At 42.1% G+C, this 21,734-nt stretch overlaps 2 protein-coding genes across 2 annotated transcripts in view; one reads left to right on the top strand and one right to left on the bottom strand.

Moving 5' to 3' along the window:
- Window positions 1-9,140, top strand: part of LOC133499096 (sarcoplasmic/endoplasmic reticulum calcium ATPase 2-like) — a 32,462-nt gene extending 23,322 nt beyond the window's left edge. The window contains exons 11-20 of the mRNA XM_061816656.1: window positions 2,979-3,110; window positions 3,179-3,298; window positions 3,389-3,607; window positions 4,166-4,501; window positions 5,628-5,848; window positions 5,928-6,130; window positions 6,201-6,286; window positions 6,350-6,483; window positions 6,570-6,687; window positions 7,748-9,140. Of these exons, the coding sequence (XP_061672640.1) occupies window positions 2,979-3,110; window positions 3,179-3,298; window positions 3,389-3,607; window positions 4,166-4,501; window positions 5,628-5,848; window positions 5,928-6,130; window positions 6,201-6,286; window positions 6,350-6,483; window positions 6,570-6,687; window positions 7,748-8,023 (1,845 nt within the window). The 3' untranslated portion in view covers window positions 8,024-9,140. The remainder of the gene's footprint in view (window positions 1-2,978; window positions 3,111-3,178; window positions 3,299-3,388; window positions 3,608-4,165; window positions 4,502-5,627; window positions 5,849-5,927; window positions 6,131-6,200; window positions 6,287-6,349; window positions 6,484-6,569; window positions 6,688-7,747) is intronic.
- A 650-nt stretch (window positions 9,141-9,790) lies between these two features.
- On the bottom strand, window positions 9,791-21,507 carry anapc7 (anaphase promoting complex subunit 7). The gene is made up of 11 exons (XM_061816658.1): window positions 21,258-21,507; window positions 18,862-19,048; window positions 17,863-17,982; window positions 17,522-17,633; window positions 15,112-15,265; window positions 14,122-14,264; window positions 13,174-13,291; window positions 12,740-12,936; window positions 12,452-12,676; window positions 12,224-12,374; window positions 9,791-10,552 (listed from the first exon to the last, which is right to left on the bottom strand). Exons 1-11 carry the CDS (start codon window positions 21,356-21,358, stop codon window positions 10,363-10,365), a joined length of 1,698 nt encoding a protein of 565 aa, XP_061672642.1. The 5' UTR covers window positions 21,359-21,507; the 3' UTR covers window positions 9,791-10,362.
- Window positions 21,508-21,734: the final 227 nt, after the last annotated feature.

Here is a 21,734-nt window from a genome sequence, read left to right as displayed (position 1 = left end):
CAAGGAACACACCAGGCAGGTCTAAGATACTGTTGTGGAGAGGTTTAAACCCGGATTTGGATACAAAAAGCTTTGCCAAGCTTTAAACATCTCAAGGAGCACTGTGCAAGCAATCATAATGAATTGCAAGGAGTATCAGACCACTGCAAATCTACCAAGACCCTCTAAACCTTCACCTCAAACAAGGAGAAGACTGATCAGAGATGCAGCCTAGAGGCCCATGACCACTCTGGATGAACTGCAGAGATCTACAGCTGAGGTGGGAGAGTCTGTCCATAGGACAACAATCAGTCATACACTGCACAAATCTGGCCTTTATGGAAGAGTGGCAAGAAGAAAGACATTTCTCAGATATAGTGTATCCATAAAAAGTCTCGTTTAAAGTTTGCCACAAGGCACCGGGGAGACACACCAAACATGTGGAAGAAGGTGCTCTGGTCAGATGAAACCAAAATCAAATCAATGGGAAGATGAATGGAGCCAAATACATGACCACTCTGGAAGAAAACCTGTTGGAGTCTGCAAAAGACGTGAGACTGGGACGGAGATTTATCTTCCAGCAGGACAATGATCCAAAACATAGAGCCAAATCTAAAATGGAATGGTTCACAAAGAAACGTATCCAGGTGTTAGAATGGCCAAGTCAGAGTCCAGACCTGAATCCAATCGAGAATCTGTGGGCAGAACTGAAGACTGCTGTTCACAAACTCTCTCCATCCAACCTCACTGACCTCGAGCTGTTTTGCCAGGAAGAATGGGCAAGAACCCCACACAGGCAAGACTGTGGATTTGACCCCGGGTCCTTGGAACTGTGAAGCACATGGGCTAACCACTCATTCACCGTGCCCCACTAAATACGTATTTTAATGCACAATTAACAAGGTGTCTCGAAGTACCACTTTTATATTTGACTGTTTCATTGGTGAAATCTCGTCATTGTATATTAGACACGGCAGAACCTACTCTTGCCACAACGGCAAATTCCTATATCTATAGGAAATGTATTGTGTGCCTCATTTTTCTTTATTTTTTTCCCCATCTTCAGTTTTGTTAAAAGCTACTTGAGTATTTGATTAAAAGGAGGGTAGTTTAATAAAAATAGTCTGACCGTACTGTACCCAGAAGAACTACTGGGATTAGCTCCAACTACCTGGGGTAAATGATGAATTAAAATCCATGAGAATGTTTTATGTTTTGAATCTTATTTAAAAGATGTGATGTCTGTAATGTTTTACTTTTAAATGTTAGCGGAATTCTTCAATATTCATCAAGTTAAGAATTGTCTGCTAAGAATTATCTGCGAGCCAGTTGCAGTCCTCAAAAGAGCCATGTGGTTCACGGGATCATAGTTAACTGATCCCTGCCCTAAAGATTCCTACAGTACAGGTTAACAAAATGTTTAATTTTGTCACAAGCGTCTCCGTCTAGCATGATGATTCTCTCTTTTGCAAACCTCATGTCAGTTACCGTCTTCAAAAGAGGGAAAAAAAATCCGATTCTATAAAAAAAAAAAAAAATCCATTAATTGAAGACATAATTTTACAGGTTTTGGCTACATTTTTATCTGTACTTGATTATGGTGACCTATTGTGAATTAATACACCTGCTCATTGTTTGTACAATAGACTGCATGTCACAGTACGTTTTATTTTATCACAAATTGTAAAACCTCAAGACATTGCGTTTTTTTTATATGCACGAACTTAAAGTGGCACTGACATCCCTATATACATTGTAAAATAGATATGAAAATAACACATTATTCACTTCGATGTCTATAGGAAAAAATAAATATGAGCGGAGAGAGTGTCATTCCTGTGCAAAGTTGCGAAAGTCTCGCTCGACGTCCCAATGGTGGCCATATTTTCTGCGACATCATTTACTTGTCACATTGGGACAGTCGCCATTGAGAAGACTCTGTGCCACCTGCCATGGGAGACGAACAAAAGATTTTCAGATTTTTCCAACCCCCCTTCTTACACTGAAGCACTTTTCGAAGAAGAGAACATCTCACAATCGAGTGAAGTGATCGGGGCAATATTACCCTCGTTGCGAGGCATATTTAGATGACAAGCGGATCACTTCTAACTAACAAATGACTCCCCGACGGTATGTATGACAGAATGTAGCGTACTCAGGAGGACCCATGCTGAGCAAACACCAGTGGCGGGGGGAGAGCTCCTTTCTCCTCCTCCATGTGGCAAAATCCCACCCGGTGCCCGCCCGATCCACCTCTGCGGCAATGACATACTCCAGCACCCGCAGCCGCGAGTGATGACGAACAACGCCGGCCGTGCACATTTAGCACCCCTGACTTACGTACTTTAAGTTATGATGCGGCTCTTTTGTTACTTCTGAGAGGATTACCTCGTTCCCCCCAACTACTATTTTTTTAAAAAGCTCTATACACACCTACCTCATTTGGAACCCACAAAGTTCTCGTCCTTTGCACCTGTGCAGTCCATTTTTCACGACAAACAAGGTCTTTTGGAAACGTGTGAAGAGTGAATCCATCCTCTCGAGTGTTCGAGCAATACAACGAGACTGCATTTTGGCCAACACGCAGGAAAAAAAACAGCTACTTTCGCGCTTGTAAAACTGGTATAAATGCACAAAACCGCCAGTGTGGGCTTCTGGGGAAAAAACGTCACTTCCTGCTTCTTCCCCAAAGTGAATGCCTCGAGAGGATTTTCATGGCGGGAGATATAAAACTCCAGATACGACAATATAATGACATGTGGTGAAAAAATGGATGGGTCTATTCCGGCCAGGCACCACTTGGACTTGGGTAAAAAAAAAATACTAAAAATCCTGCCGTATGTGTCGGTAGGACTTTAACTACACTTCAGATTTAATTTTACAATCTTCAGAGTATTTGTCCAACTATGCTAACATTTATTTTACAAGAAAATAATTTACACATCCTGTGAAAAAATGACTCCATGCTGATAACAATTGTAATGGTTCATATATTTTAGGTGAAAGGGGTATATGAAAAGGTCGGTGAGGCGACAGAGACAGCACTGACCTGTCTGGTGGAGAAGATGAATGTCTTTGACACTGAGGTCCAGAACCTGTCAAAGATCGACAGGGCTAATGCCTGCAACTCTGTGAGTGACACCAACTTCCACCCTGCTCGCATTGCAGCTTTGCTCACTTTCTTTTTGGGATACTTCAGGTGATCAAACAACTGATGAAGAAAGAGTGTACTCTGGAGTTCTCCAGAGACAGGAAATCCATGTCCGTCTACTGCACACCCAATAAGTCACGTTCTTCCATGGGAAAAATGTTTGTGAAGGTATACTTTGATACAGCACCCAATTAACCAGCTTAAGCCAAGAACTTTTCTTCATTTGTGTGGCAAATGTTTGACTTCTTTTTCTCGCAGGGAGCACCGGAGGGCGTTCTCGAGAGATGCACCCATGTGAGAATGGGGAACAGCAAAGTTCCATTAAGCAAAGCCATCAAGGAAAAGATCATGTCTGTGATCCGTGAATACGGGACCGGTCGGGACACTTTGAGGTGTCTGGCCCTGGCCACGCGAGACAGCCCACCCAAGATGGAGGACATGATACTGTCCGAACCCACCAAATTCTCCGAATATGAGGTGACTGTTGGATACTTAGCAACTAGGGAAGGTCATTTAACAATATTTCATAGAGTGAATATGGGGCAACAGTAGACTCGTGGTTAGCCAGTTTGGAGGTTCAGCGTTCCAATTAGCACCATTCTCAACTGTGTGGAGTTTGCATCTTCTTCCCATGCTTGCTTGGGTTTTCTCCAGGAATTCTGAAGACCGTTTGCCACTCTAAAAGTGTGAATGTGGGTGTGAGCAGGTGTTTTTCTGAATGTGCTGGCAAGTGGTTCGAGGTTTACCCTGCCGAGCTCTGATTGGCTCCTGCTCGCCTGTGACCATTAATGAGGTTTCTCTTCTTCATGGGATGGGAGAACCGTAGCAAATGTTTCTAGGTTGTTGATGACTGCCTGAGTTGTTAGAGTCATGATCAACGGTTTATTACATATAGTCTTAATTGTAAATTCTTAAAAATCCAATACAGTATTTGATTATGCCTATACTTAATGAACTCAGTGGAAATGGGCTCTGGAAAATTTTGAGTTAACCATTTGGTATAGAGTAGAGACATTCTTGTCCTCCTGTGTCCAGTCGGACCTGACCTTTGTCGGCTGTGTCGGCATGCTGGACCCTCCCAGACAAGAGGTGGCGGCGTCCATCAAGCTGTGCCGGCAGGCTGGCATCCGCGTCATCATGATCACTGGAGACAACAAGGGCACAGCTGTGGCGATCTGCCGCCGGATCGGCATCTTCTCAGAGGATGACGACGTTGAGCAGATGGCCTTCACCGGACGAGAGTTTGATGAACTGGCTCCCAATGCCCAGTTAGAGGCCGTCACCCATGCACGCTGCTTTGCACGCGTGGAGCCTTCTCACAAGTCCAAAATCGTCGAGTTCCTGCAAGGATTTGACGAGATCACGGCTATGGTACGTCACATCAAAGCTGATATCTAACATCGTGGATCATGTTTGAGCTACCTTGTGAACGTATCGGTACCAGAAGCTTTGTTGGTTGTTTTTTTTTTTTTTTGCCTGCCGTGATTGCTTTGAGGTTTCTCACACTCACAATTGAACAACAAAATTATCCACTCGATTCGTCTTCAACGTTAAGGCAATAGTAAGCGATGTCAAAATATTTCTTTGCTTGATGATTTGTATTTGACAGTCTTCATGTTTGGTGGACTTTTTCTCCGTCAACTCCTCAGCATTCGTTTTGGTTGTGATTGATCACGAGGACAAAAATTCAGTTGCAAATTGTACAACCTTGAAAAAGGAACATGTAAATTGTATTATTCTGCTATATGACTAAAAACTAGACTCAAATGTCTCTAGCTCACATATCCACATCTGTCATTAGAAAAAGAGCTTTTTTTTTTTTTTGCTTGAAAGTCTCAGAACTTGTCCACAAAATACATTTTATATTGACCCAAGAGGTTGATGGGTTAGGGTTAGGCCTAATAGGGTCACCGAGTGATAGAAGGAAAAATCTTAAAGTCATCATGATGAAATTTCAAGTGAGAGGATCCCAGTGAACATAAAAGTACCCTCTAACATCGACAATTCGTTGAGCAGCTGTCACGTTGGATTTTGTTGCTATCCCAGTGTACGTTATATGTTAACAGTGTTCCCTGGCATCCTAATATCAGTTCTTAAATGTAAATCTCTTCACGATGACTTTGAATTTCATTCTGACGCCTTTACAACTCCCCGCGATGATGTTTTATTTTATTACAATGACTTTAAAGTTGGTCACAACAACTTAAAATATCATAATGTTGATATCATGTCTCAGCTCTCCCCCCCCCCCTTTCTCTCACTAAATGATAGTAATAGACTGTTGTGAAAAGGTAATTATAAACCACTGACATCTGTGCAATTTCCTTGGTGGATAGTTTGTGGGATGATGTTTGCTCCTGTAGTTGGTGAAGGCCACTGATCTCAGAGAGCATCATGCCTCAAATTAAAGCTGCCAGTAATGCTAAGCATTTTGTTGTAAATGGCAGTCAAATATTCTCGAACAATAACTCAAAGTATAAACCGTACCTGTGTGCAGACAGGAGATGGTGTGAACGACGCCCCTGCCTTAAAGAAGGCCGAGATCGGCATCGCCATGGGCTCCGGCACTGCCGTGGCCAAGTCAGCCTCTGAGATGGTCCTCGCCGATGACAACTTCTCTTCCATTGTGGCTGCTGTTGAGGAAGGCCGCGCTATCTACAACAACATGAAGCAGTTCATCAGATACCTCATCTCCTCCAACGTCGGGGAGGTCGTCTGGTAAGTGGGCAACATCCCATTTAGAATGTTTTGTTGTCACCTGTCAGCAAATCGTATTGTCACATTGCTCTCCCCTTAGTATCTTCCTCACGGCGGCGCTGGGCTTCCCCGAGGCACTGATTCCAGTTCAGCTGCTGTGGGTCAACCTGGTGACCGACGGCCTTCCCGCGACCGCCCTGGGCTTCAACCCGCCGGACCTTGACATCATGGAGAAGCCACCGCGCAACGCTAAAGAGCCGCTCATTTCCGGATGGCTCTTCTTTCGATATTTGGCCATTGGTGGTGAGAGTCGCGGTGGGAGTCTCGGTTTGGGTTGTTGGCAGATGTGTGCATTTGCTATCTTTGCTCTCAGGTTATGTTGGTGCCGCCACTGTGGGCGCTGCGGCCTGGTGGTTTACACTTTCTGAAGATGGACCTCAGATCACACTGTACCAGTTGGTAGGCAGAATAGTCACACATCCACTCAGGAATCCTCTGTTCACGTTCGTCCTTTTCCCGCAGAGCCACTTCCTGCAGTGCAGCCCGGACAACCCGGATTTCGATGGCCTAGACTGCGAGGCGTTTGAGTCCCCCTACCCCATGACCATGGCTCTGTCTGTGCTTGTCACCATTGAGATGTGCAACGCTCTGAACAGGTAGAAAAGCTTCCAGGGAGATTGGAGGAGCAATGTTTGCACACAATAAACTTGTTATTGTTCTTTTCTTTTTCTTCTTGTTCAAGTCTCTCAGAGAATCAGTCCCTTCTGCGGATGCCTCCTTGGGAGAACGTTTGGCTGCTGGGGGCCATCTGCCTCTCAATGTCACTGCATTTCCTCATCCTCTATGTGGAGCCTCTGCCGGTAAGTCTGCTGCTTTTTTCTTTCGATGAAGCCCATTTGCATCTCTCTCTGAAGAAACTTCTATTACTTTGCTGTAAAAAAAAAAGTCTCCCTCTCAATATAGAGTATCACTAGTCAAAGTCTTCCGTTCTGAGCTTTTTTTTTTTTTTTAATGCACAGATTTCTACACAAAGTTGTAGCCAACATGAGCAGAAGGTCTATTAACTCTTTGTCGGTGCAATCTGGATCAATTCCTTTTCGGACAAAAACCTGAGAGGCTGTCTAGAACATTAACATTCATTCCTCACCGTTTGTGAGCTATATTCTTTGATGACTAGATTAGGGTTTAGTCTCACAAACTCAAGATAGGATTGCTAGCCTTTCCAGCTCGTTGTCCACGATGGAAGACGAAAAACGGCTCCAATGTGAATCTGTGTACTCTTGTTAGTAGACAAACACACTGAAAGAGCCTGCCTAGCACTGTGTGGAGGCATAATCCAGTCCACCTTCCTTCACGCTTTATCTGAGGGGTTTATGCCCTCAGCAAAGCAAAACAGCTATTGCACAAACCTTAAATGGTAAATAATTGTATTTAATCATTTGGTTCTAGTGAGGTGTGGTGCAAATTACAGTCCACCTGCACAGAAGATGATTAAACTCAGTTTTGATTGTTCAGAATTGCAGCGGGTCCTCTTTACAGCGTTTCAAGGTTACAAACGGTGATTAATGAAGTCATTTGTTCAGCAGCAAAAGAATTTACTGGTCCCAGTTACCTATTCTGTATATACTGCTGCTCATTTGATGGTTTTATATTTGTCTTAGACTTGTAATGTTTTTCATTCCAAATATTGACTGTAATGATGAACCTTTGAGGTTATGAATTGCACGGAATGAACTAGTTTGCAGAACGACGAAAGAGTCATGAGTTTGCAAGTTACATACAAACCGGCGTAGGGTCAGTGGCACGACAGCAGAACATAATGTTAAATAAAGCGAGGGTGCCCTGTAGTTTTCAGTGGTGTGGAACTGTACCGCATCCGACTTCAAACGTGATGTTGACGTGGCTGTGCTTGCCGGTCAGGTCATTTTCCAGATCACCCCTCTGGACGCCACCCAGTGGATGATGGTGCTGAAGATCTCGATGCCCGTCATCCTGCTGGACGAGCTGCTGAAGTTTGCGGCCAGGCACCACTTGGACTTGGGTAAAGAGCCAGAGAAGCCGGCGGTGGGCACTAAAGGGGGCCCTCTGTGTGCATGTTCCAAGGGCATTTCGTGGCCCTTTGTGGCCATCTCCCTGCCTCTGGTGCTGTGGATCTACAGCACTGACTCTAACGTGGCTGCTGTTTTGTGGCCCTGACTGACTTCCCAGGCATCCGTGTGGAGTGGACATTAACACACACACACACACACACACCTAACAGAAACATTAACTTACGGTCAACACTCGCTCCTGGTGTGGTGACAAACACATCTTTGATAGTTAGGACTTTTTAGCAATCCATCTTGGGGGCGGCGGAGTGGCTGTAATTAGTTTCATGTTCTTACTTTCTTAACACACTTTTTATATTATTATTATAATACTTGTGTTGAATGACCCAACTTTTAGAAAAAAAATGACCATTTATCATTTTGTAAGGCTGTCTGGGAATAAGAAGAATCCCAATTAAGGACTCGAGTGTCTGCATTTTGTAGTTTCTGCATTAGACAGAGCACAGCTACCTCACCGCTGTTCTATAACCATTACTACAGTACTTGTATTTGTCTCCACGACCAACACGTATCATTTTAAGCACTCAAAGCCTTCATACATGCCTTTTGTTTTTTTGTGGTATTCTTCGTGAGGTGAAGACTTTGTGTATTTCTTTTGTTCATCATTTTAATTACATTAATGCATATATGTGCACATACTGTACTTGAATATACTGTATAAGATTCTTCACACGAACAGCCTGGTTTTCACCTGTGTGGGCATGTGTCAGAGGTGTGTATATGTGGACATAAGCCCACAAAGTAGAAACTCTGGATTTTATTGTTGCTGTTGAAATATTTGACGAGTGCTTGTTTTGCCACTGTGAGCTTTTTCCTTCAAGGCCTTCCAAGCATTTGCCTGCAGCGTGAGTACACTTTGACCCGCATGTCAACAATCGCATGCCCTTTCTTGTGTTATGGTTTATACAACAGCTCCTTAGACTTTAACAAGCTTTTAAAAACATAGTATTGATTGTACTTGAGTTGAAAGAGGAGTTGATCATGGGGTTGTTTTAAATGCCTTCAGCATCACAAATTGCTAAGTGGATGTTAAATTCACATTTCAAACTGGCACAATTTTTTTGTTTGTTTATAGATGGGCACACTGACACCAGTCCACACAACATCACAAACTATATTTTGCTTTCTAATTTCCACTTGAAATAATCATTTTCAGCTCGCCAATTTTCTGTACTTTACATTAAAATAGGTGAACACACTTGCAATGATGTAATGGTTCTCCTCCCTCTTCTTTTCTCTTCCCAGCAAAGACCATATAAGCTCAAGTGGGCTTCAAATTCCTTGGCTTTGTTTTGTGTTCTGCATGTATTTTTGGGGCAGAACACTTACAGTTGAAGAGCTGCATGTCCAAAAAGTTGAGTGAAGACAAGCGCTCGTTCATTTGTTTTGACAGAATGGCCATGAAATCAAAGTCCTCATCGCTCCTTCCATCCTTGCGCATGTGGAGCTAAGAATGACAACTGCTCTCATGCCATACTTTACCTGAAGATCTTACTACTGTTGTGTACATTCAGTTGAAAAAAAAAAAATCCTTGGTGCATGTCTGCTACAGCTACTGACTTGTGTAATAGAGAATGTCAAGAACTGCTTAAAGGTTACTCACCCGACACAAGTGTTAGATAAGCTTAAAAACTGATTTTTTTCCTAAGGAAATGCTTTAATGGGACGATTTGAAATAAGAATTTGGAGTGGATGAAGTGATGTTCAACAGGGGCATTGGCAAGCAAGTCAATATGCTTCTGTACCTGTTTTTGTCAGATTGTTCAATTTGTCACAAACTGGATTCAGGTAAATAAAATTAACTTAACAAAAGCTTCTTCTTTAAGTGTCAGTGGACCTACCAAAATTGGACTGCTTCCTCTTCCACAAAGTTTTATTGAGTTAGATTAGAAAATATTTACAAAATAATTGTTTTTGTAATGTTTTCATTCTGCATCCAACATGACACTGTGATACAAGCACTTTACAAACATCGACAAAACAAAGACCATCAAACATTGCTGGACAACACTGAATGTGTAATGGCAACTTTGAGATGTCGATATTGGAGATCGTGTTTTGAAATACTTTCGTGTTATCTTTCCTTCTCATTCAGTCACAAAGTCTTTGCCGTATTCTGAGGCAGACGCCTGCCATTTTGACCACAACCTCAGTTAATGTTTTAACTAAATCAAAATTGAATGTATCAAACTAATAACTATAAATAATATTTTTCGAGACAACACTAGTTTTGGTGGCGAAGTATGGGCTTGGAGGCAAAATAAAAACCAGTGAGATCAGTGCAACAGTTGAAGCTGAGCTGATCCCGATTTGAGCGTGGATTGCTCTCGAGCAGCATGACAAGGATGAGCGTTCTTTCTTCTTTGTTTCTGTGGTGACTGACGGCCTCGTGCGATCTGCAGTGTCACAGCGCGCCATAGATGATGCCTACTGCATACCAAACCACTGTTCCTGGTCAGCCCAATGGACAGCCTCACTGTCGCTGCCCTCTAGGTCGCCGTCTTCGCCGCTACCCTCCATATCATCGCCGTCCAACTCCACGGTGGCATCTGTGGGACTCTCCTCTTTCTCCATTTTCTGCATGCCTTCTAAGGACTTCTGATCATTGGGGTCCAGACTGGGGGAAATAAGAGGAATAGTACACAGCTAGTTTCAAATATATCTCATATCTAAGGAAAACAGCAAAAAAAAAGTGGAGTTTGAAAAAACAATTACATCACAACAGTATGCAGTTTCAGTTCACATTTATTAAATACTGGATGGTGTTTAAAACAAATATTCTTTTCTGAATCAGAACTGTAAACTTCTGTTTTTGGCTATCAGTGATCATCTTAAAGTGGAGCGTGTTAGGAAAAAATAATCATAACTTGAAAAAATATGAGACCTTGAGGAAAACCAGAGCTGCATTATATCCACTTGCACAGTCCCATTTTTTATCAAACATATCCTCAACGATTCAAGGCCCTTGTCATACGAACATACATGATATGGGATGAAATTTGATCACCTGGGTCCTAGATTAGATAGTCTGCAGAGTTGTGAACTATAAATAAACGCCTGACTTTGTTGCAGGCATCGTGGGATCGACAAGTAGTCTGCGACTGACTGGTGACCAGTTCAGGGTATAGTCTGGCTTTCGCATAAAGTTGGCTGGGATGGTCTCTGGCACTCCTGCAACCATTGTGAGGATAAGCGGCTTGGAAAATGGATACTTTAAAGCAAGATAAAGAAAATACTTAGCTGCAGTTACGAATGTGTGCAAAAGTGCAAATGCAGCAAGGTTTTAGATGTAGAAAAATAAAAATGCCAGGAGCTTCAAGAGCACATAATGGTTATCTATTTCCATAGTCCTCATATTTGAGAATAGAGTCTTTATGGTTCTGGAATGAATAGGCCTAGGCAGGGGCCTGATGTCAAGGCGACAGTGCTCTGTTCATATTTTAACTCATTCACAGTTACTGACAGCTGTTGAATCCAAATATCCATGTGAACATGGAAGAGTGGCACTGAATTTTAATAGTTTTATAACTTCTGGAATAAAGCTGTTCCTCAGCCTTGTGGTCCTGCATTGGACGCTCCGTAGTCGCCTGTCTGAGAGGAGCAAATCAAAAAGATGCAGCCGGGAGACAGGTGAAAGTTCTAGACAGTCAACCATCCACGCAGCCCCCCACCAGTCGAGGCCTTACACCAGAGTGGCCCAACAGAAGCTACTCCTCAGTGCAGAACGGTGTTTTTTGCTCAAAAAGACCTGAATGACTCCAAGATGCTGAGAAATAAGATTACTCTGGTCTGATGAGACCAAGATAGAATTTTTGGCCCTTAAGTTGAAGGAGTATCTGTGGAGAAAAGCAGGCACTCCTCATCACCTGGTCAATACAGTCACAACAGTGAAGGATGGTGGTGGCAGCATCATGTATTACACTGTGGGGGTGTTTTTCAGCTGCAAGGACAGGATAACTAGTACCAATCGAAGGACAAATGAGTGCGGCTAAGTACAGGGACATCCTGGATGAACACCTTCTCCAGAGTGCTTTGGACCTCAGACTGAGCGGCCTTGGGCTCAGTACGAAAAAGGCAGCGAGTTTTTCAGCCAGCACATGGTGAACAGCTCCCCAAAACAAATGTGCAATTTTTTAATCACTTCTCAGCCGTCATATAAAAATAGATAAATAGTAGCAGTAAGTACAGCTAAAAGCAAGTGTTACTTCCTGTGCGACATGAATGTTGTAATTTTACACCACTGCACAGACTAATGTGGTTCATAGTTCAAAAGCTCCCGATCGGTTACCTGAGCGCAATGCTATACTGATCCATAGCCTCCTGGTAGTCGTTGACAGCCACCAGGAAATCTCCGAGCATTCTGTGCAGCACACAGTCGCTCTGATTGGCCAGGGCGTTTCGAAGCAAGGCGATCCCTTCGTCATGTTTCTGTTCACGACCTTCACAAAAAGGAGGACACTTGTCACTACCGCGTGCTGGTCCGACATTGATAATATTTGTTGAAAGCTGCACATACTCAGTAGTTCAGCCTTTTTGACCACAGCCTTCGTGTAGTCGGGCCTCTGAGCCAGCGCTTTGTCCAGTAAGGTTTTGGCTTTCTCCTGCGTCAGTGGGTCCTCCAGGCACACAGTAGCAAGAATGGTCAGAGTTTGAGCGTTGGCCCCCAGGGTCTTGTAGATGTTATTCGCCATCCCCATAGCCTCTCTGATCCCATTGGATGCCAGGTAACAGTCAATCAGACCTGTGATGAAACGGCTATTAAGACCCGAGTGAGGAGGTGAGCGAGCGTGGCAAGCGAACGCACCTTCGTAGCAGTCGAGCCGACAGGGAGCCAAGCGCATGGCCTCTCGGAAATGGATGATGGCTTCCTGGACTCGTCCCATGTTTCTCAATGCTGCCCCCTTGAGGAGGAGAGCCTGAACACTGTTGCTGTTCAACTGAATGGCCTTGGCTCCCAGGTACAGTGCTCTGGAGTAACGTTTACTGTAGAAGCTGTGACAACTAAAAACACAAACGGTGGTTGGAAAAGAAATGCTTTAGGGCTCCTCAACTGTAGATTAGCTTGGTCTCTGATAACAATTTATAGTTAATTTGTCAACTGTGTGACTAACTTTTCCATGGGCATTATAGTGGTACTTGAAGGTCTACCTATTTTTTTTTTTTAATTGCCGCTCCTGCTCGACAACATCTGCCTAGTCAGACCACACTAACTGCCAATATTTCCGCTAACATACTCACCCAGAAATCACCCAGGGTTCTGCGTGCTGGTCTGAAATATTGAAGAGTCGCCCACCCAGGACTTCCACATCCTCCAGGTGTCCTTCTCGAGCCCACAGATACCCATACACGTCCATTCCTGTTGTTAGACACAACATATTTGCATTAAGAAGAGAATTCACTGCTTATTCCAGGAGCTGCCTTTCTTGAAGACACTGTAATCCAAATTATTAAACACGTGCATGGTTTAACAGGGTAAATCTTTTTTGGTTCCTACTTCTGAAAATGTAACCGAGCAATTCAGAATTGTTCACACATTGCCAAAAGGTAAGCAGAGCTGCATATTTAGCACAGATTAACATTAGCTCACTGTTAAAGAGGAAATTCTGAGGATTTGAAAATTTTTAAATTAAATGATTATCCTGAATGATCTAATAATCAATTATTTATCCATCCATTTTCCAACCCTCTTATCCTCACAAGGGTCGCGGAAGTGCTGAAGCCTATCCCAGCTGTCAACGGCTCTGAACTGGTTGCCAGCCAATCACAGGCCACACAGAGACAGACAACAGTTGCACTCACAATCACACTTAAAGGCAATTTAGGGTGTCCAATTAATCTTGCAAGTTTTTGGGATGCGGGAGGAAACCTGAGTGCCCGGAGAAAACCCACGCAGGCACAGGGAGAACATGCAAACTCCATACAGGCGGGGCCGGGATTTTAACCCCAGTCCTCAGAACTGTGAGGCCAACGTTTTAACCAGTTGCGTCATTGTTTCACCCCCATAAATACACATTTACTGTATTAGCAAAACAATAGGCGCACACAGATAGGGGAAAAGTCGCCAATAAATAGCTTAATGAGTTATAAAAATCCTTTTAAAGAAAAATTGTCCTCAAAGGAAAAAGGAGGACTTACAGGATAATTGGTATCTAGTAGTGAGCTAAAGAAGATGCTGTCTAGCAGTACCTTTGATGAGATAAGGGTCCAGCATCTGGGCTTGTTCAAATTTGAGGATGGCGTTTTTGGTGTCACCTGCCCTGAAGTAGACATCTGCCAGGCTCACCAGGAGGTCCACGTTGTCCCGCAACAGAGACTTCTTCTCCAAAGAACTGAGCCAAGGGATGGGAGGGGAGAAAATAGAGGAAATAAAAGGAAAGGACAAAGTTGAAAGAACTTCACATGCAAAACAGCATCTCAATTTCATCTTATTGTTAACTTGGTTATAATAAAACAGTTGATGGCATGCAGGCATGCAGAGTTGTGTGTCTGGAGGGCAACGTGAAATTAAAACAACCAAGGCATATTTTTTTGTCATCTCCCTATTTTTTGAAAACGTGTCAGTGAGCTAAATTACAAATAAGTAGCACTGTGACTACACTACGGTAGGTGGAAAAATTACACTAGCTCACTGACTCTCACCTTTGAACTCACTGCGACACAAAAAGCTGACCCTTGGGGTACTTAGCAATTTTCTCCAGGATGTACCCAATAAATTTGAGAGGTTCCTAACAATAATAGCTCCTTGACCTCATGAAATCCGTAAGGTGTTAATTTCCATAACCCACTGCTTTTTAGCACGTAGTACATATGACGATACGAAGCGAGTTAACTACGCTCTTGCAGACACACTACAGCATTTTTATATAATCTGGCATTTTAATTGGCCATAAACAACTGTGCTGTTGTGAAGGCATTCATTTGAGTCGACATTTGGAATAATAACCAAACCAGTTGCAGTTGGACAGCTATGAATGAAAAAAAGAATGCATGTCTACTTTAGGACAAAGACAGGATCTTGCAATTGAATTTAGCTCAAATAGAAATTATTCCCATGGCAAACAGTTGTAATCATGTGAGGTGCAGGTATTAGGTACTCAAAGTAAGATCCTGGTTTCAAGACTATAATTAGGGATTATAAGGACGTGACATGTTTGTGTTTAAACAATCTCTTCTTACCAAATTGTGTTGATGGCTCTTTGATTGTCACCTGCATGTATAAAAGCATGCGCCTTGATCCAAACAGAGAGCCAGTCCAGGTTTGGAACACTCTGGATAACATCCATTGTCATGGATGCCACTTCAGCTCCTTTGACTGATAAAGACAGAAGGCCTATGGACACAAGTATAGACAGTGCCTTGTGAAATTATTCGGCCCCCTTTAACTTTTCAACCTTTCGCCTTTGTGGCGTGAAATTACTTTGCTCTGCAGCAGTGGCGATATTGGTGTGTCCACACACAGAAATCTGCTAAAGTGAGACATGAAGCAAATCGGATATGAACAAATATGTCGTATCTTTACATCAGTCACCACAGTTCTTACTGATTGTCACCGGCGGTGTAAATTATTCGTGGGCATTTGGGAAAATAAACATAATGAACACTTCCACAATGTACGGTAATTGTTGTTGCCTAAATAAAACACTACACCTTGATTAGTAACTGTGATCCCACAGAATGTGAGCTTGTAAAAATGCTAAATTTAAATTAGCTATGAATAAGACCAATCAATCTCCAGATGCAGTGAGAGCAGTTCAGCAATGTAAATACCTGTACTGAACAATAAGGGTGACATCATTTCTTCAATTTCCTATATCACGTATGCTCATTAGGGTCTGGGGCGAGCTGGATACCATTTCAGCTGACTTTGGTAGAGATACAGCATTCAGCTCAGTCTGGTCTGGGGTAGTCTTATTACATTTTGTTATAACACAGACAGTCTCTTCTATTGGTCAATTCCGATATGTTGTGGGCTGGTTTAACAACTACCCGTTTGAAGGATTTCATCACATTTAAATAACTCAACATTTGTTGTGAAATTCCTCATGGCTCTATCTGAGATCCACTACTATTCTCTATATACAGTGCCTTGTGAAAGTATTTGGCTCCCTTGAACTTTTCAACCTTTTGCCACATTTGAGGCTTCAAACATAAAGACATAAAATAAATTTTTTTTGTCATGATTCAACAAGTGGGACACAATCGTGACATGGAACAAAATTTATTGGATACTTTATACTTTTTTTTTTTTTAACGAATAAAAACTGAAAAGTGGGTCGTGCAATATTATTCGGCCCCTTTACTTTCAAACACACTCCAGAAGTTCAGTGAGGATCTTTAAATGATCCAATGTTGACAGATGATGATGATGAATAGAATCCACCTGTGTGTAATCAAATCTCCGTATAAATGCACCTGCTCTGTGATACTCTTGGGGTTCTGGTTAAAGTGCAGAGAGCGTCATGAAGACCAAGGAACACACCAGCCAGGTCCGAGATACTGTTGTGGAGAAGTTTAAAGCCGCATTTGGATAAAAAAAGATTTCCCAAGCTTTAAACATCTCAAGGAGCACTGTGCAAGCAATCATATTGAAATGGAAGAAGTATCCGACCACTGCAAATCTACCAAGATCCTCTAAACTTTGACCTCGAACAAGGAGAAGACTGATCAGAGATACAGCCAAGAGGCCCATGATCACTCTGGATGAATTGCAGATATCTACAGCTGAGGTGGGAGAGTCTGTCCATAGGACAACAATCAGTCATACACTGCAACAATCCCGCCTTTATGGAAGAGTGGCGATTAGAAAGACATTTCTCAAAGATATCCATAAAACGTCTCGTTTAAAGTTTACCACAAGCCACCTGGGAGGACACACCAAACATGTGGAAGAAAGTGCTCTGGTCAGATGAAACCAAAATGGAACTTTTTGGCCACAATGCAAAACGATATGTTTGATGGAAAAGGAACACAGCACATCACCCTGAACACACTATCCCCACTGTCAAACATGGTGCTGGCAGCCTCATTGTTTGGGCCTGCTTTTCTTCAGCAGGGACAGGGGAGATGGTCAAAATTAATGGGAAGGTGAATGGAGCCAAATACAGGACCATTCTGGATGAAAACCTGTTGGAGTCTGGAAAAGACCTGCGACTGAGATGGAGATTTATCTTCCAACAGGCTAACGATGCAAAACATAAAGCCAAATCTACAATGGAATGGTTCACAAATAAACGTATCCAGGTGTTAGAATGGCCAAGTCAAAGTCCAGTCCTGAATCCAATCGAGAATCTGTGGGCAGAGCTGAAGACTGCTCTTCACAAACGCTCTCCATCCAACCTCACTGAGCTTGAGCTGTTTTGCAAGGAAGAATGGGCAAAAATTTCAGTCTCTCCATGTGTAAAACTGATAGACTCATACCCCAAGCAATGTTTGAAGCCTGAAATGTGGCCAAAGGTTGAAATGTTCAAGTGGGCTGAATACTTTCACAAGGCACTGTAGATTTTCACACATCAAACTTTTGTTATTGGTTGACTACACACAAGATGCCAGGTGAAAACATCAGGAAACATGTTGTGGTCATGCATACCAATAATTGCATCTAAGGCGAGGGGGCACTGTCGGAGGACTTCTTTGTAGCTTGTCACTGCAGAGCGCTCCTGGCCTGCCTTTCTGTATAGGTTGGCAAGCATCATGTTGATCTAGGGTTAAATGGAAAACAAAAACATTTTCAAAGTACAGCAGAGAATTAATCTTTGCAATCACAAAAAAATACCCTCATCTGTACCACACTTTTTTTGGTACCCTTCTGAGTGACATAGTATTGGATGCTTCAGCTTGTTTCCTGTCAAGTGCCTCTCTTTTAAAACTTTCACGTGCTCTACCTAACATAATAATGTGCATATTTCAATCGTAACACAAGAAGCCTACCTTTGGAGTCCTCTGTCGAGAGGGAATACCATCAAGCACTGCAATAGCATCTTTATCCAGTTTCAAAATAGTATAACATTCAGCTATCTTGTACTTGACTTCAATCTCTGAAGGTAGACTCTGGAGAAAAAAAAAAAATGTCAATATGAATGGACTAGGTTAGGAGAATGTGGTTACCACATAGGAGTAATCAACATATTACTGTACTATGAAAAAAAAAAATCACAAGCAATGAAAAGAGTCAAGTTAAGTTTGTGTACAGCCCTTAATCACTAAAGAGTCTCAAAGGGCTACATAGGTACAAATCTGTCTGAAATTGAAGACATTCCTTAATAGAATCCCTATAGTAGGGCAAAGAAAATCTCAAAACCACATTTAGGGAAAACAAAACCTTGAGAAGGGAACCCAGATGGGAGGGATCTGCCTTCAAGGCTGGAAAGGATGTTAGGTGGAAAATACACATATAGCAAAATATGGTAATGTACAATGTTGTCCTTTGCCAGAGAAAAAAATCCTCGTGTTTTTAAACACTTGGCCAATAAAGCTGATTCTGATGTTAATTAAAATAGCATAAAAGTCCACTGGAAGAGATAGATCGACGGATTAGCTGGATAGCTACAGTTGAAGCCAGACGTTTACATACACTATGAAAACACACGTTTGATTTCATTTGGTTATGTCATGGCAGTGCAATGGGGGTAAAAAATAATCTGTCATTTGGGAAACTAATCTATCCATACGACACTAATAAACAAAATAAAGATACACCTGCTGTAAACCTAAACTACAATACGTAGCCCATTATATAGCACATTAAAGATTTAATGTGTTTAGTGTGTAAACAAGTCATATCGGTTATGTGGGCCATGAAATATAAATGTAAATAGTACAGTACTCTAAGAAATTAGGGACCAAAACTGCAGTCCAAATCCAGCTAAGGGAATTACACACTTCAACTGTTACACACATTTAGTGATAGTACAAATAAATAATACATACCTGTGCTTGAAGATTTGCAGCAGCTCCACCAGCAGAGGTGCGAACTTTGGATGTTTTGCTGAGCACCTTCTTCTGTTGCAGTGCCATACTGTATTTACAGGCAGCATTACGATACTCTTTATCATGGAAGATGGCATCGGCATGGTAAACCAGCAGCTGGTACTTTTGGGCAGGTGAGAAAAGCTCTCTTGGAGTCAAACAAGATACAAATTACAGTCAACGGCCTGTGAATGTAATACGTATTTACACTTCTCACATTTTCTCGTTCTCAGGGCATCAAATCGATCATAACTGGATTGCTGAGGTTCTCCTAGAAGGCATTTTACCTCTCATTCAAGCAGGCTGAATTTGTGGGTAGAAATTCAACTATTAATGCTCCAAATCGGAGAGACATTCGAAAACCAAAGATGGCTTTATTTTGGAAAGAAAAAAAGGACAGTCGTTAAGATGCGTGGCAAATAGGCCACGGTCCATTTACAAGATTTCTGGGAATGGAACTCCATCGACATTTCATTGAAAGCCACAAGATAAAAAGTAGAAGAATTGCTCCCAAGATTTCAAACAATTCTACTTGAGGACTTTTGTGAAAAGGTAATCATTTACAACTTATGTCAAACTGGTTCGCCATAAAAAGCCAAAGCAAGACAAAAAAATTTTTTTTAGAAATTGCAACCCAAAAAAATAATACCTCCACTCCAATAGGGGACTCTATCGATTCAAAAAACTGGGAATTAAACTTATGAGGAAATACACAATAGTTGGGTAACAAACTTGTAGAACTTACCCAATAAGAGACCTATGACATCACAAGTTAAAATAGTGGATATGATCCCAACGACCAAATCAGCTGTACCATACCCGGAGAAGCAATTTGGTGTATGAGATAGAGAGCAGTGAGAAATGCACAGATACAAACATTGGGAAACCAAGCAACCACTGAGCAGAAGCGTGTAATAACGTAGGCAGTCAAGACTCAGCTGTCTTCACCTCAAAGAGAAGCAGCAATCTTTGGAGGAGAGAAATGTGCATATTGTGGACAAAGAATGAGAAACAAATTCCATAATTCTATTCCAGCAAAAAACACAAAACACAGCCCCCTTGGCCATTACGGAACTCCACTATCACTTTACAACTGAATGGAATATTATTAAGGAAGTTTCCAGCTAACGACTTATGTGGCTGGACAATGGCTTCTCTGCCACACATCGTACCCATCGGCTGTCCTTTTTGATTTCCGAAAGAATGATTCCATCTGTGATTTGGGGGAATGATTCCAACTTGAAGCATGTGTATAGAGCTCGTGCACCTACGTCATTAAATCACGTCACTGGCAGGAAGAGTCGGTCAAACAAAACATTCTTCAAGGCTAAGTCGATTGGAGATGTCACGAAAATACGTCTTACAGCATGACGCCCAGAGTTTTCCCCCATACCGTTAAACATTTAGAAGGTGACGAAATACATGGAAAAATGAGAAACAGTTGGCATAGATAACCCATATTTAATGCCCAAGTCGATGTTTTCGCCGTGTATGGGGGCTGAAGCCTATCCCAGCGGTTTATTTTCATAAATATGCATTAGACTAATTTGAGAACGGAGAAGTTTACCGAAGTTTAACATGTGGCCGCAACACGCTTCGTGTACTGAGGAGCCGACTAGCTGTCTTACCCCCCCCCCCCATCATAATGAATGGGAGTTTGTGTAAAACCAAGGGTCATTTATTTAATTATTTGTATTGCATTATCGCTATATGGGATTCGTTCTTGATTAAGAACAGATACAGCAACTAAGTATTTGTATGCGTCCAGACTTTCCTACGCTTTCTAACTCTTCCGTGTAAATCTCGATGACGTACTCACCAGATACATGTGTAGTCAAGTTGAGTGTTTTGCTAAAAAGCATAACTCGAGGGTAAAAACCCATTAAGAGTAAATTACAGATAAATTACACTTTTGAGTCAGAATGTCTCCTGTTCCGCTAATCGGAAATAAGTTACGTTGAAAAAATGTCACATGAATGAATTACATTTTCCTCACTGGTAATAGCTTTTTAGAAGCATATCAAAAAATAAGTAAATTAATATTAAGGTCAAGGCAGACGCTAAACAGGTATGTTGCGTATACATTCAAACGCAGTCGAGTCACACATCACATTTACTACATCGCTTTATAACGAAAACAAACAGGGAGTGTTTATGCTCATGTATATTTACATCAAACGTACTCGTGATTTTTGTTAATGGTGGCTTTAACAAAAAGCCTTGGCGATTTCAGATGAATACCATTGTTGTAGTCTGAAGCTAACCACAGAGCAGAATGCTACAATTGTGGAGACTAAACTGAGGCTGAGGCAGAAGAATATCGGGTAACCAGACGGCTACCGATTTTCCATACTTACGGGTTGTTATTACTCATCGTCAACAACAAGCTGCTCAATATCCGGACGTTGGAGTGAAGACCAGCGGCAGCCATATCTCGTACATGATCCACTACATTCATTTTAAAGCAATATTATAGTTTTATGTTCAGTGAAGGCTTGTATTTAAAAGTTTCAACTTCTAAACAGCTAATGCTATTTTGCTAGCTTGCTCGGTTCCTGCTCTATCAAAAATGGCGCCGATGACCCCTCTTCCGCATAATGGTACATGATGGATTTAGGTACACTCAGAAAAATTGATATTCTTTCCTCTCGGTGAAGCTCAAACCAACGGTGGCATTACATTATAACTAACCATCCCTTTCTTCTATCGGTTATTATACAGTTATGACTTGAGAGTGTATTCGTATGTATTATAAGTGGTACAATAACGAGTAACACATGTAATCATTTGATCCAACGGGCGCCATTCAGTAATGTTGCGTAATTGAATGAAAA

The sequence above is a fragment of the Syngnathoides biaculeatus genome, chromosome 4, assembly GCF_019802595.1.
Source record: "Syngnathoides biaculeatus isolate LvHL_M chromosome 4, ASM1980259v1, whole genome shotgun sequence".
Classification (NCBI taxonomy): domain Eukaryota; kingdom Metazoa; phylum Chordata; class Actinopteri; order Syngnathiformes; family Syngnathidae; genus Syngnathoides; species Syngnathoides biaculeatus.
This window is presented reverse-complemented; position numbering and strand designations above follow the sequence as displayed.

Bases quoted from the DNA above. Each gene is read 5' to 3' on its own strand.
- anapc7 (XM_061816658.1), bottom strand. From the start codon at position 21,358: ATGAATGTAGTGGATCATGTACGAGATATGGCTGCCGCTGGTCTTCAC. The intron at 14,265-15,111 runs GTAAGAAGAGAT...CCCTTGGCTCAG, and splicing joins AGAGCCATCAACACAATTTG to TTCTTTGGAGAAGAAGTCTC. The intron at 12,937-13,173 runs GTGAGTATGTTA...TTGTGTTTTTAG, and splicing joins GAACCCTGGGTGATTTCTGG to TTGTCACAGCTTCTACAGTA.